A 12662-nucleotide genomic window follows, 5' to 3' on the forward strand; every position below is an offset into this window, starting at 1 on the left:
TCCTCTGCAACCCGCGGCAGTCGGACGTGGCCGAGTATCCGACGCCAGGTCTAAAACTCGTGTGCATTGCCTGAACTTGTGTTAGGCTGGGTTCCATATGTTGTGACCCTCACGTTGGTCCCATATGTGTATTCTTCCGCGGTAGTGATCCCTACGGCGAGCCCGTGTCTTTCCCGGGCTCTGCCATCTCAGCATGGTGTTGTTCCCCTGCCTACAATGGCCGGGCCACCCCTGGGACTTCTGTATGTTGTACTGCCCACGGCCAGTCCATACGTGTGTTCTCCACATGGTAACTCCCTCTGGGCATGATCTGGCTTCCGGCCTGGCGATCACTTCCACTTTATACCCGCATGGCTGAGCGAATTGCGATATGCAAATTTTGTACACCAAATGTTCATTGGCCCGTTCTCTATATCTCGAAGATGTTAGGAGCTCCCTGAAGTGATCCCAGTTCGTTGGTCTCCATTCCCTCCTTCAGTCTAAAATGACAAGACTTTTAGTCAACTAAAACTTGACTAACAAAAAAAAAGATATGTGAATGACTAAATATGACTAAAATTAACAAGGACATTTGGCACTGACTCTAAAAAGAAATAGGTGACAAAATTAACACTAATCTGGGCTACTGTACACTTTCTTCCATTGGGACTTTTTGGGAGGAATCCTGTTCTGTGTTCCTGTTCATAGACTTGTGTTTCTTGATAAGAGAAGATGTAATCAGCGCAGAAGTGCTAAAACACTCAGTCCAATTAAAATCCACACCATTGCAGCTGGAAGGAGAGAAGAGAACACAATTTTTAAAATGTTTAAAGTCACGGTTTAAATATTTTGTAAAGCTCTTAATTTGACTTACTGTGTGGTTCAGTGCCATTAGTGGTGCGTTCAGCTGTCATCATTGATCCTGTACCAGTTTCTGTAGAGGAGATCGAAAGGTTAGTTAGTTTAGCAAATGCTGTTCATGAGAAATCATGATGAATAAACCTCAGTGTTATATGTGTTTTTTCCCCTCCTCCTCTGCTGTCCTCTGACCTGTGAGTGTGAGTGTGATCAGGATTTGTCCTTCAGAGTCCAGAACTCTGTATGTTCCAGTGTCAGTGGATGTGAACGCATTAATGGTCAGATTCCCATCACTGTCGGTCAGTCGATCACTGCTGACCCCGTGACCTCTCGTCCACACCTCTGTCCACTCTCCACTGGAGTTTGTCTCCACTTTATCAGCATTGATCAACAGAAGATCCAACTTCAGCTCCTCACCTGTGTTCACAGAGATCTCATCTGAGGAGAAACATACACACACTCATTATTATTATAATGTGTCAATCAGTCAAAGCCAGAAACACAGATTTAGGGTTAAAGGGACCACTTTTTTTTTTTTTTATCAGCCATTGGAAAACCCATATCGGAGACAATATGGCATTGAGAGTCTCTGATGGTTACAGGCCCTCACGCAAGACCAACACACAGTTTTGACTTTACCCTTAATATGAAGTTGGTATTCCCGGATTCGTGGCCTCTGATCATTAGTGTAATGGAGTCTCAGGATGTATTTCCCGGCGTCCCTCAGTCTCAGATCGTTGATGATGACGTCACATGATCCTATTTTAAATACTCTGTCATTTTTACTCTTACAGTCTTCATTCTGACAGACAAGGAGGTTTTTTGAGAATCTGCTTAAAAAAAGATCTGAAATGTCTCTGGCCTTAAATTCACATGGCAGGGTGGCGTCGCGTCCCCTTTTCTCTGTCACAGATCGAGGGGTGGCTCCTGCAAACACAGAAAAATATTCATTCAGTACAAACAAAGTATCAATACTGTAAAGGTTTACCTTTTCATTATCAACTTTGTAATGAATGTCAAGGTCAAGGTATCTTTATTTCGTACCCGAAGGTAAAATTGCTTTGCAGATTAATACAATTTCATAGTCCAAAGAAGAAAAAATACATACAAAGGACATAATACAATCACATACAAGTTAATAACAAAATACAACCAGGCTGCACCAGACACATGCCTACCCCTCTTGCCTACCCAATGTCTCACACTAAAACATCTCTCTTCTTATTATTACTATTTAAAATCTCAATTGCTGCAGGAACAAAAGTGTTCCTGTAGCGTCTTGTTTTCCATTTTAGGGCCACAAACTGGCAAACCGATGGCAGTACCTGAAACCCGTTCCTTAAGGGATGCAACTCGTCTCTCAAAATAGAACCTGCCTTCCTATACAACTGGGTTGTATAGAAGTATTCTAGAGTCCGTTGATTTACCCCTATTATCTTGCTCGCTCACTTGACAATTCGGTTTCAAAGGATTCTTGTTTTTCACTGACTGACTTCCATACCATACCCCAATGGAAAATGACATGATGGATTCTATAAAAGCAGAGTAAAGCAATGACATCATGTGTCTGTCAATGTGACATTTGGCAAGCTTCCTAAGGCAACTCAGATGCTGATGCCCTTTCTTACAAACCAAATGTCAGTATGGAATCAATGACTACACCTAGGTATTTATAACTTATTACACGGCTCTGTGAGATACTTGATTCTGATTGGTCAATCGCGCATTCCAGCGGTATGTTATTTCCAGATAACACACACCGCTCATCCGGGTACTGCGAGTTATCTTGACCGGTTCTACTTCTGTGCTTAACGCTGGCGCCATCTTGTGTCTTAAACAGCCGTGGGTTACACTGGAAGACTTCAAGGCGGGTTTCCTTCATAAAGTTTTGAATATGGATATTTTTCTGACACAAACGCATCGATTGGAATCAGAAGGCTCTATTAACCCATCGGAGTCGTGTGGAGCAGTTATTTGACGGACAGCTGCATTTTTTATGGACTTCAAACACAACTACAACTACTGCTGGGATTAACGTTAGCCTGGACTTTTTAAATATAACTCTGATTGTATTTGTCTGACAGAAGAATGTCATAAACACCTATAATGACCTGAGGGTGAGTAAATCATAGGCTTGGTTTCATTTTTGGCTGAACTAACCCTTTCAGCATTCATTCTCAACATTTAGCAGCAATAGATAAAGGCTTAAAGCAGGTTGGAACTGTTTTTCTGCGCTGAAGCTTTGCGTAAGAGCTAATAAAATATTAAATCTCTAGACAATATTTTGTGTCTAATAATTTTTTTTTTGAGACTAGTAGCCGTGTAATAAGCGAGATAATGTCCACCCAGCCGGTTGTTATCGCAGAATAAACCCCTTCAGAGTGATCAGGACCCCGAGGCGAAGCGGAGCGTCACTCTGAAGGGGTTTATTCTGCGATAACAACCGGCTGGGTGGACATTATCCCTTACTCAACACGCTCCACAACTTGTCCTTTAATCGTTGTGTTAATGTGATTCACAGTAGATGTTCTAAAATCAATAATCATGTCTTTTGTTTTAAAGGGGGCGTGAAACACCATGAGTTTCAGGCAATCTCATGACAATCTTGAGTACCTATAGAGTAGTATTGCATCCTTAATATCTCCGAAAAGTCTTTAGTTTTATTATATTTATAAAAGACATATGGGCTGTACCGAGTCTTTCTGGAAAAAAACGAGCGGCTGGAGGCGTATCGAGTGGGCGGAGCTAAAGAATGACGAGCGTGCAAAGCGGTGACGTCCTCAAGCGTGGAGAAACCCATCGCTATCTCAGCTAACACAGATATTGATCCAGAATCAGATCTGAGGCTGAAATAAACTGAACAGGAGAAGCAGCAGCAGCAGGACGTCCGTCTCTGTGGTATGGACTGTATTTAGTGGCCTGTCAACATTTGTGTGTGTTTACTCGCAGTTTATGAGGACATGATTCGGTTTATGGACTATTGTATGCGACTAAACCTTAGCAGTTGCAAGCAAAACGGTTTCGCACGTCAGACTAGTGTAACGATATATAGATCAACAATGGAGTCCGTTAGCGCATTTGAATGACGAAGCACGCGATCGTGTCGTTTACTGATGTTTACTCACGCGACGATAGCCGACAGCACAGACATCTGAAGCAGTTTTACTCACCGGCTGCTTCCAAAGCAGGACCGAACCTTTATCGCTGGGACCGCTCCGGCAAAAACACACTTCTTTGTTATGATTTGGTGAAGTCCTGACAGCAGTGACTTGCTGTGCTGAAGCGTTGAAGTCGCAGATAGGAATAAAGTGGAGCGCGGCGGGAGTGTTTACGGCCGTGCATTTCCTCTCTCGCTCTAGTCACGCGCGCGCACCCTACCGGGAGAAGAGCCCGTACGGCCCATACAAGGACCTTCCGCTCTATTAACGTCAAGCCGACCCATACTCGAAAAAAACTCTCCGAAACTTGTGAGAAACCGGAAGGAGTATTTTTGACACAGAATCTTCTAGCTAGGATGTGGGGTTGAATAGTATTGAAAGCAGAAGAAAAAAAATCAATAAATAAAAGTCTTGCATGGGTTTTCTTCCCCTCCAGGTGTTTAGTTGATAAATTAATTAAACCAAGTGAAGCATCCTCAACACCTCTCTCCACTCTGTATGCAAATTGCGTCCTGATTCTCTGTGGTCATTAAAAATCCCATGGCCCTTCTCGTAAAAGAGTAGGGGTGTAACCCCGGTGTCCTGGCCAATTTACCTCGATTGGCCCTTACCAATCATGGCCTCCTAATAATCCCCATCCACTGGATTGGCTCTATCGTCCTCTCTCCTCTCCACCTATCGCTGGTGTGTGGTGAGCGCACTGGCGCCGTTGTACTGTGGCTGCCGTCGCATCATCCCAGTGGAGCTTCATACTGGTGGTGGATGAGGAGAGACCCCTGACATGAGTGTGAAGCGCTTTGGGTGTACAGTAGTACATATGAAAGCGCTATATAAATGACTCATTCATGTCGTGTCTCCTATCAAATCAATGCTTCTTGACTTATACATTCATGCATGTCCCTTCCTCAGAGGATGCAGTGTGTGTTTGGAATATAAATGGGCATAGACCCAATGAATCAAGCTTGAAACCAAGAGCCATAAATCTCCCATAGAGGAATTTCCCACTGGGAAATCCCAACAATCCCATTGGGCAACTCGACCATTGAGGGTGAGATTTCTCTAAGACTCTTAAGAGAGACACACAGATCTGCCCACCCTCTTCTCTCTCTCTCTCTCTCTCTCTCTCTCTCTCTCTCTCTCTCTCTCTCTCTCTCTCTCTCTCTCTCTCTCTCTGGCTGTACCGACATATCATCTTGGCTGGATCCCAAGATGATAAGGCCTACACACACCTCACACCGTGTGTGTGTGGAACAGGAAACCCAATGCCACCACTTGGCCGGTGGGCTAGCAGGCCAAACTCTTAACACCATGTGCAATGTCCTCAACCTCGGCAGAGTCGAAATAACCATGCAAGTTTACTGTTGTTCCTTCACTTAATACAGAAGGAATCGATTGCAACTGGAAAACCATCAGACGGAACCATCAAGACGCGCAGCCGCGACTAGAGAGAGAGAGCAACCGCTTTAGGAAGGCCAGCTTCACGAAACCCACAATGTCACCAAAGAAGTGTGTTATTGGTTGTCAGGGCAAGACAACCCTGTACATCTTCACAAAGAACCCAGCATTAATGGGACAGTGAATGAAGTTTGTTTTTTCCGGAGTTATGCAAGTGTTTTTGTTTGTTCCCTGCATTAATAAATTAGGTACAGTTCAACTCCGGATTTGTAGCTCGTCTAATGCTGAAAGATGGAGCGGTTTTCCAGTGATTAAGGTTCACGGTCATATGTTAGAAGCAGGCGGTGAGTAACTGCTTCAAATGTCTTTGTGTTGTTAGCTATCGACTCGTTCATTCAAATGCACTGCTACTCTATTGTACACTAGTCTGACATGTAAAACCGTTCCGCTTGCTACTGCTAACATTAAAACACATACAATACTCCATAAACCAAATTGTCCTCATAAACCCTGAGAAAACACACAAAATGTTGTAAAACTCACGAGCATGACAAGGCGCTAAACTAATACAGTTGAGTTGTCCTGCTATAGTCATTGTTGCTGCTTCTCCTGTTCAATTTCAGCCTCTAGATCTGATTCTGGATAATATATTTATGACTAAATCTGATTGATCACAATGGTTTATCTAGGATAACGTTTTTTTTCTCCACGTTTAAGGACATCAGAGCTTTCAAACGCTCTCAACACAACACAATACCTGCAAGCGCTCGTTGTTCTTCAGCTCGGCCCACAAGATACGCCTGCCGCTGAAGAAGACTGTTTTATTAGAATTAATTAATACTGTTTTTAATTAATCAAGTTAATTTATTTAACTGATTAAAATATTCATAATCATAATGAGCTATGAATAATTATTAGTATTTCCCCTCTGAGCTAATTTGCTACAACTTGCAAAAAAAATCAAACTCAAAACTCCCTTCCTTCTTCCATAAAATATTCTAGCGTTATTTTACTGGATTTTCTTTTGCTCAAGATGTTTCCACACATCCGAGAGCGCACAGTCCTTGCACAGCACTGAATGAGCCAATGAGCACGTCCAGACAATGAACCGCTCCAAAATAAACTGACTCATTCGGTTTTTGACTGAGTGAGACTGAGTGAGACTTGACCTTTCTATCAGAACCAGCATTAACTTCTGGAGCAGTTTGAGCTCCAGTAGCTCGTCTGTTTGATCGGACCCCACGGGCCAGCCTTCGCTCCCCACGGTCATCAATGAGCCTTGGCCGCCCATGACCCTGTGGCCGGTTCTCCACTGGTCCTTCCTTGAGCACTTTTGATAGATACTGACCACTGCAGATGAAGAAAATTAATGCCAAATGTATTTGGGAAAAAAAGTTTGTTGAATTACACTAAATCGAAACTAATAGGAGGTTTCTATAATATAAATTAAGAAAACTAAACAACCGTGTCCTGTCCCGTCATAATAAAAAGTCCCGCTGCTTGCGAGGCGTGTGTTGCAATCGCTCCAGCAGCTGCGCTCAGCTCCACAACACTCGCTCCTGCTCTGCTTCACTACAGTAACGTTAATAACCAATCGCTCCAGCAGCCGTGCTCAGCTCCTCAACACTCGGTCCTGCTCTGCTTCACTACAGTAACGTTAATAACCAATCGCTCCAGCGGCCGTGCTCAGCTCCTCAACACTCGGTCCTGCTCTGCTTCACTACAGTAACGTTAATAACCAATCGCTCCAGCAGCCGTGCTCAGCTCCTCAACACTCGGTCCTGCTCTGCTTCACTACAGTAACGTTAATAACCAATCGCTCCAGCAGCCGTGCTCAGCTCCTCAACACTCGCTCCTGCTCTGCTTCACTACAGTAACGTTAATAACCAATCGCTCCAGCGGCCGTGCTCAGCTCCTCAACACTCGGTCCTGCTCTGCTTCACTACAGTAACGTTAATAACCAATCGCTCCAGCGGCTGTGCTCAGCTCCTCAACACTCGGTCCTGCTCTGCTTCACTACAGTAACGTTAATAACCAATCGCTCCAGCGGCCGTGCTCAGCTCCACAACACTCTCTCCTGCTCTGCTTCACTACAGTAACGTTAATAACCAATCGCTCCAGCAGCTGCGCTCAGCTCCACAACACTCGCTCCTGCTCTGCTTCACTACAGTAACGTTAATAACCAATCGCTCCAGCGGCCGTGCTCAGCTCCTCAACACTCGCTCCTGCTCTGCTTCACTACAGTAACGTTAATAACCAATCGCTCCAGCGACCGTGCTCAGCTCCTCAACACTCGCTCCTGCTCTGCTTCACACTAACGTTAATAACCGCATCCATGAACGGAGTCCTATTTTCCACCGGCTGTGAGGTGAAGACCTAAGATGCTGCGCTCAAACTTGGCATCATCAAACTACCTACGCTTTTGTTTTGAATAGGCGACGTCTAGCGGACGGAAGGTTGCATAGTGCACCTTTAAGAGGGAAACAAGAAACAGATGAGAAAAATAAATGAACTAATAAACGAAGAAAACTACAAACAAAGACTAAATCAGGAAACTAAAAGACCAAAAGTCTAAAATGGGAAATATATCCAAGCCGGTAAGAAACACAGTTTGTGACTGAATCCCAGTTGATTATTCTCAAAGTTAAAGCCTGTTCAGCTTTTAGGACAGCGGTGTCTTGTTCGATTCTCAGCGCTGATAGGCTTCATTCATGAAGTGAAGATCTGAAACTATCTGTAAGTGCTAAATAACTGCCTGTAGTGCAATCCTGAACCTTAGGTGAGTTTGGGATGAAGGGAATGTCCCAATGATGTCATGGAGTGATGATGTCATATGCTGGGAAATTCCCACGAATATCAAGCAAAGTCACTGCAAAATAGACCCAATCGACTACTAGATCAACAAGACTTGTTACAATTTATAATAAACAACAATGATACTCACCGCTATAGTTGATAAAGCAAAGCAGCAGAAGATGATGTTTTGAGAACCTGACGATAAAAACAGAAGAGCTGGTTATGTCACAGATACTGACACGGTGACAGGGTTGCCAACTTTTAAGTTCAGGTTGGAGTGAGATTTTTTTTTGGGGGGGGGGGGGGGGTGTAATGCTTTTGATCTTGATTCAGTATCAGTTTATATCTAGTATATATACTATACATAATTAGAAAAAATATGTTTGTTTTAGCACTAGTTTAAACATTTCTTGGGTCCAATTACATGTGCAATTCCTTAATATTCACTTGTGAGTGATTATATAAGTATCATTATTTATTAAAAATATTAGGATGCAAGTTATTCAAGTTTTGAAATTTCACATTTAAAGAAATCTAGTGTTTGATCAACCTATCTAAATATTTATTAGAATGCAAAGACTGCAATACTTTTTTGAGCAACTAGATTAGATACATGTATATTTATTAAAGAGCCATAAAGCACCTAATGGCATTACAAATAAACTTTTTTTTTTTTTTTTTTTTTGCCACAGAATGACTGTATTTGTCCTCTTTGAATTGGAATTCTCTATTTTAACATTAATTACTAAACATATTGTAATATAAATATTAGAAGAAATATATACAAATATTAAAAGAAAAACATTTTAAGTGGTCATTTATTGACAATAATTGTTGCACAAATAGTATTTAGTACCAAAAGATCTCCTCAAAATATTCAATAAATATAATTTAATGAGTATGAGTGTGACCTATTAGTAAGGAATACCTGAGGGCTAAATACAAGAATAACATTAATGTTAACAATGTTGAATCTCTATCACTCTCCATAATACAACGATCCTGTAAATATGGCTGACTTAATAATCAATACACACTAACACTATGCTGTACTGTTTACCAAAACTTGCAGCAAACATCTATATGGTGAAACTGTTGTGTATCCGCTTAAGCCATTTAAATTCATTGGCACAGCGCTAGAAGTATTGAGCGCTCATGGGCCACGTGACCAGCGCGCGCCGCAGGGAGACGAGAGCATGCAACTCCGCTTTTCAACGCCTCTGGCTTTAACATTATGCCACAGCGCCAAAACGCTATTTATTGTTTTAATTTCATTAAAACACATTTTAAAAAATTAAAGCTTATAGCTTTGTTTAATATCAAAAGCAGGTTTGGCAATTTGGCGTGAGATTGAGTTGGGCGGAGTGAGAGCGTGACACAAAGCCTGAAAGCCAGATGCGTGAGAGTTGGCAACCCTGCTGACACAATGTGCTTACAGACAGACAGAGGAATAAAGGTCAAAATTTAGTTTAATCACAAGTAATACATAGCAGACAGACAGACACAACACAACTAAACAACACGGCGACCGGACAAAGAGAGAGCAGGAGGAGGAATGATAACTTAAGTAGTGAAAACACACACACACACACACGCACACACACACACACACGCACGAGTCGAGGAGGATAAATGCACACAGATGCCACAACTAATAATGACAGTAACCAAAGAGACAGACGAGTGGTGGTAATCTGAACAAAGAAACACATGACAAATGAAAGTCTGTGAACTAAACTAACAAAATGATGACAGATACAGACACACACTTAACCATCACTAAAACTATAACACCTGATATCATTAGCTTTTATAAATGATTCATGTATAAATGATCAGTCAAACTCAAGACACAAACAGGCTTTAGAAACTCATATTATCTCTATAAATAAAAAACCTTGTGGATTCAGCATGCAGGATTAAACACGGAGAATCACAACTATTGCTATAATAACACAAAACACGCTGGATTTACATTTAAAAACATGAAAACTTACATGGCGAAGGTTCCGCGTGGATTTATGCTCAGGCATCAGAATCCACAGCTGAAGCGAGACACGAATAAACACGAAACCGAAAGCCTACAGGAGTAGCCTAGTCTTCGGGGGAATCCCGCGGGACAGCACCACTTCTTCCACATAAAGCCGGTTTCACGGGGACGCGGAAAGCGCAAGTCGTAGTTCATTTTCAACAAAAGACACAAATCGCAATTGATTCTAGTAGCGAGGAAGCTCGTGCACCCGAAATCCCGATGCTTGCGCGTGCACAGCTTTTCATAGCGGTTAAAATAAATAGCCTATTCAATTATATACAGCTAGTGTATAATAATATGTATAATATATAACAGGTATGATAATATTATATAGCGTTTATCTGCAAGCTTATATTGTCATGATACAATAAGATGCATAAATATAATAAATAAACCAAAAAAAAACAGCATTTATGATTATTCAAGATGTTTTACATCACATATGGTAAAAATTCAATTACACTCATTATGGCAAATTCTTACTAAACAGGTCCTCAAGTGAGTGATCTTACTTAATAAAAACCTCAAATTGCATTAAAAGCCGGAAAGTTCAATACTGCATATGCCTCAGTCTGTCAAATGTTGTTTTAAAGGGGAATAAAAGCCACAGAGACCTCAGAACAGATTTCGTGTCATTTGTTGTTGGCACATGAATTCACTCTTGTTTAATATGACTGACAGGAGCTCTATAAGGACTAAAGGAGGGATTTAACGTCCTTGTGCTTCCAGATTAATGTTGTTGTCCACTCAGTCCTCATTGTTGTGGTCAGCCAAAGGGTAACCAGTCTTATTCTTCCTATTCAAAAACCAAACTACATTTTTAAGTAACAGACTTTAAAACGTTTTTTTTTTATCTTAGTTATTTAAATATTAAATGTATGACTGGTGTTAGCAATTTATGCAACCGGCCACAGATCTTGAGGTCAACCATCTGAATCGTGATGTGTCAGGAATGCAGTCCAGATGTCCATGTGTGCTGTAAATCATAGATAGGCGTACAACATGTGTGTTACAGGTATTCTGAGCCATGTTTACAGTTTCTTGTTATGGGATCTCTTGCTAAAGATCATGATCTGCAACCCTTTAGAGTTTATGTTTCTGGATGACAGCAAACATGCACAGATTGAGAACCACCAGACCCAAAAACACAGACACGCAAGCAGAACAACCAACAAACTCCAGAGCCATTGAGCTGGAAGGAAGAAGGAGGGAAGAGAACACATTTTTATTTCATCTTTTAACTCACTGCTTAAAGATTTTGTAAAACTCTCAATGATTCCTGTTTTACTTACTAGGTTTTTTAGAGCCATTAGTTCTGAGTTTATCTGTGTCCAGTTTTCCCTTTGATTCTGTACCAGATTCAGTGGAGGATATCAAAGGTTAGTCACACCGTTTAGCTTTTACACGTCAGATCATGATGAATAAACCTCAGCTGAGCTCCTCTGACCTGTGACTGTGAGTGTGATCAGGATTTGTCCTTCAGAGTCCAGAACTCTGTATGTTCCAGTGTCAGTGGATGTGAACGCATTAATGGTCAGATTCCCATCACTGTCGGTCAGTCGATCACTGCTGACCCCGTGACCTCTCGTCCACACCTCTGTCCACTCTCCACTGGAGTTTGTCTCCACTTTATCAGCATTGGTCAACAGAAGATCCAACTTCAGCTCCTCACCTGTGTTCACAGAGATCTCATCTGAGGAGAAACACACACACAATTATTATAATGCAGTCAGTCAGTCAAAGCCACAAACACAGATTTAGTACCAAGGGAACCAAATGTAAACACTTAAAAATAAGCCATTGGAAAGCCTCTATTGGAATCAGTAATCTGAATATTGAATAGGACGTGTCACTCGTAATGTCTTTGCTGGTTATGGCTCTGTGCGCAATTACATTTATCAGGGTATTTGTGTTGGATTGGGTGTTTTGACTCGTGTAGCATAAATAACTGTGTTAGTGATACGTGGATTTATTGACCATTCAACACATCATCTCACAGCTGCATATCTAACACCAAACACCCGAGGGGGGCGGGGGGGACACCCAGAGAGAGCTCATAACCACCTACACCTGATGTCACACATACTGGTGTCCTACGGGTGTTTAGGTTTTTCCTTTTGTGTCTGGGATCTGATTTAAATACGAGCAAGATGTTCTCGGACGGCTGCTCAGTGCTTTTTTAGGAGCAGTTATGGTATGTATGTATGTGTGTGTTGTGTGTGTGTGTTGTGTTGTTTTACATGAATTTCTTGGCACTAAATACTTCATTTGCTGCATTCACTCATGGAAAAAAAATCATACTGGTTGACTTTACTGATATTGACTTTTTGATGTTATTTTGGTTGATAAATATTATGTTTGGATTTATTCTGACGTGTCCTCTCCCTTAATGCTGCACTGCTGAGCTGGGTGTAACACATTGTTAGATCTATTGATCAGTTTTG

General features: G+C 41.8%; 2 protein-coding genes across 2 annotated transcripts in view; both read right to left on the reverse strand.

Moving 5' to 3' along the window:
• Positions 1-464: 464 nt before the first annotated feature.
• Positions 465-10414, reverse strand: LOC137047783 (uncharacterized). The gene is made up of 6 exons (XM_067425657.1): positions 10184-10414; positions 8335-8381; positions 1477-1764; positions 1030-1275; positions 854-913; positions 465-770 (listed from the first exon to the last, which is right to left on the reverse strand). Coding segments are annotated over exons 1-6 (696 nt in total). The 5' UTR covers positions 10186-10414; the 3' UTR covers positions 465-717.
• A 351-nt stretch (positions 10415-10765) lies between these two features.
• Positions 10766-12662, reverse strand: part of LOC137047429 (uncharacterized) — a 30038-nt gene continuing 28141 nt past the window's right edge. The window contains exons 5-6 of the mRNA XM_067425061.1: positions 11511-11567; positions 10766-11410 (exon numbers count right to left, since the gene is read on the reverse strand). Of these exons, the coding sequence (XP_067281162.1) occupies positions 11250-11410; positions 11511-11567 (218 nt within the window). The 3' untranslated portion in view covers positions 10766-11249. The remainder of the gene's footprint in view (positions 11411-11510; positions 11568-12662) is intronic.

Source organism: Pseudorasbora parva, chromosome 19 (assembly GCF_024679245.1).
Source record: "Pseudorasbora parva isolate DD20220531a chromosome 19, ASM2467924v1, whole genome shotgun sequence".
Taxonomy (NCBI): domain Eukaryota; kingdom Metazoa; phylum Chordata; class Actinopteri; order Cypriniformes; family Gobionidae; genus Pseudorasbora; species Pseudorasbora parva.

What these genes read in the sequence shown, in the direction of transcription:
- LOC137047783 (XM_067425657.1), bottom strand. An exon ending in ATACCAACTTCATATTAAGG is followed by an intron (nt 1,276 to 1,476) that starts GTAAAGTCAAAA and finishes GTTTCTCCTCAG; the next exon opens with ATGAGATCTCTGTGAACACA. An exon ending in GATCACACTCACACTCACAG is followed by an intron (nt 914 to 1,029) that starts GTCAGAGGACAG and finishes TCTCCTCTACAG; the next exon opens with AAACTGGTACAGGATCAATG.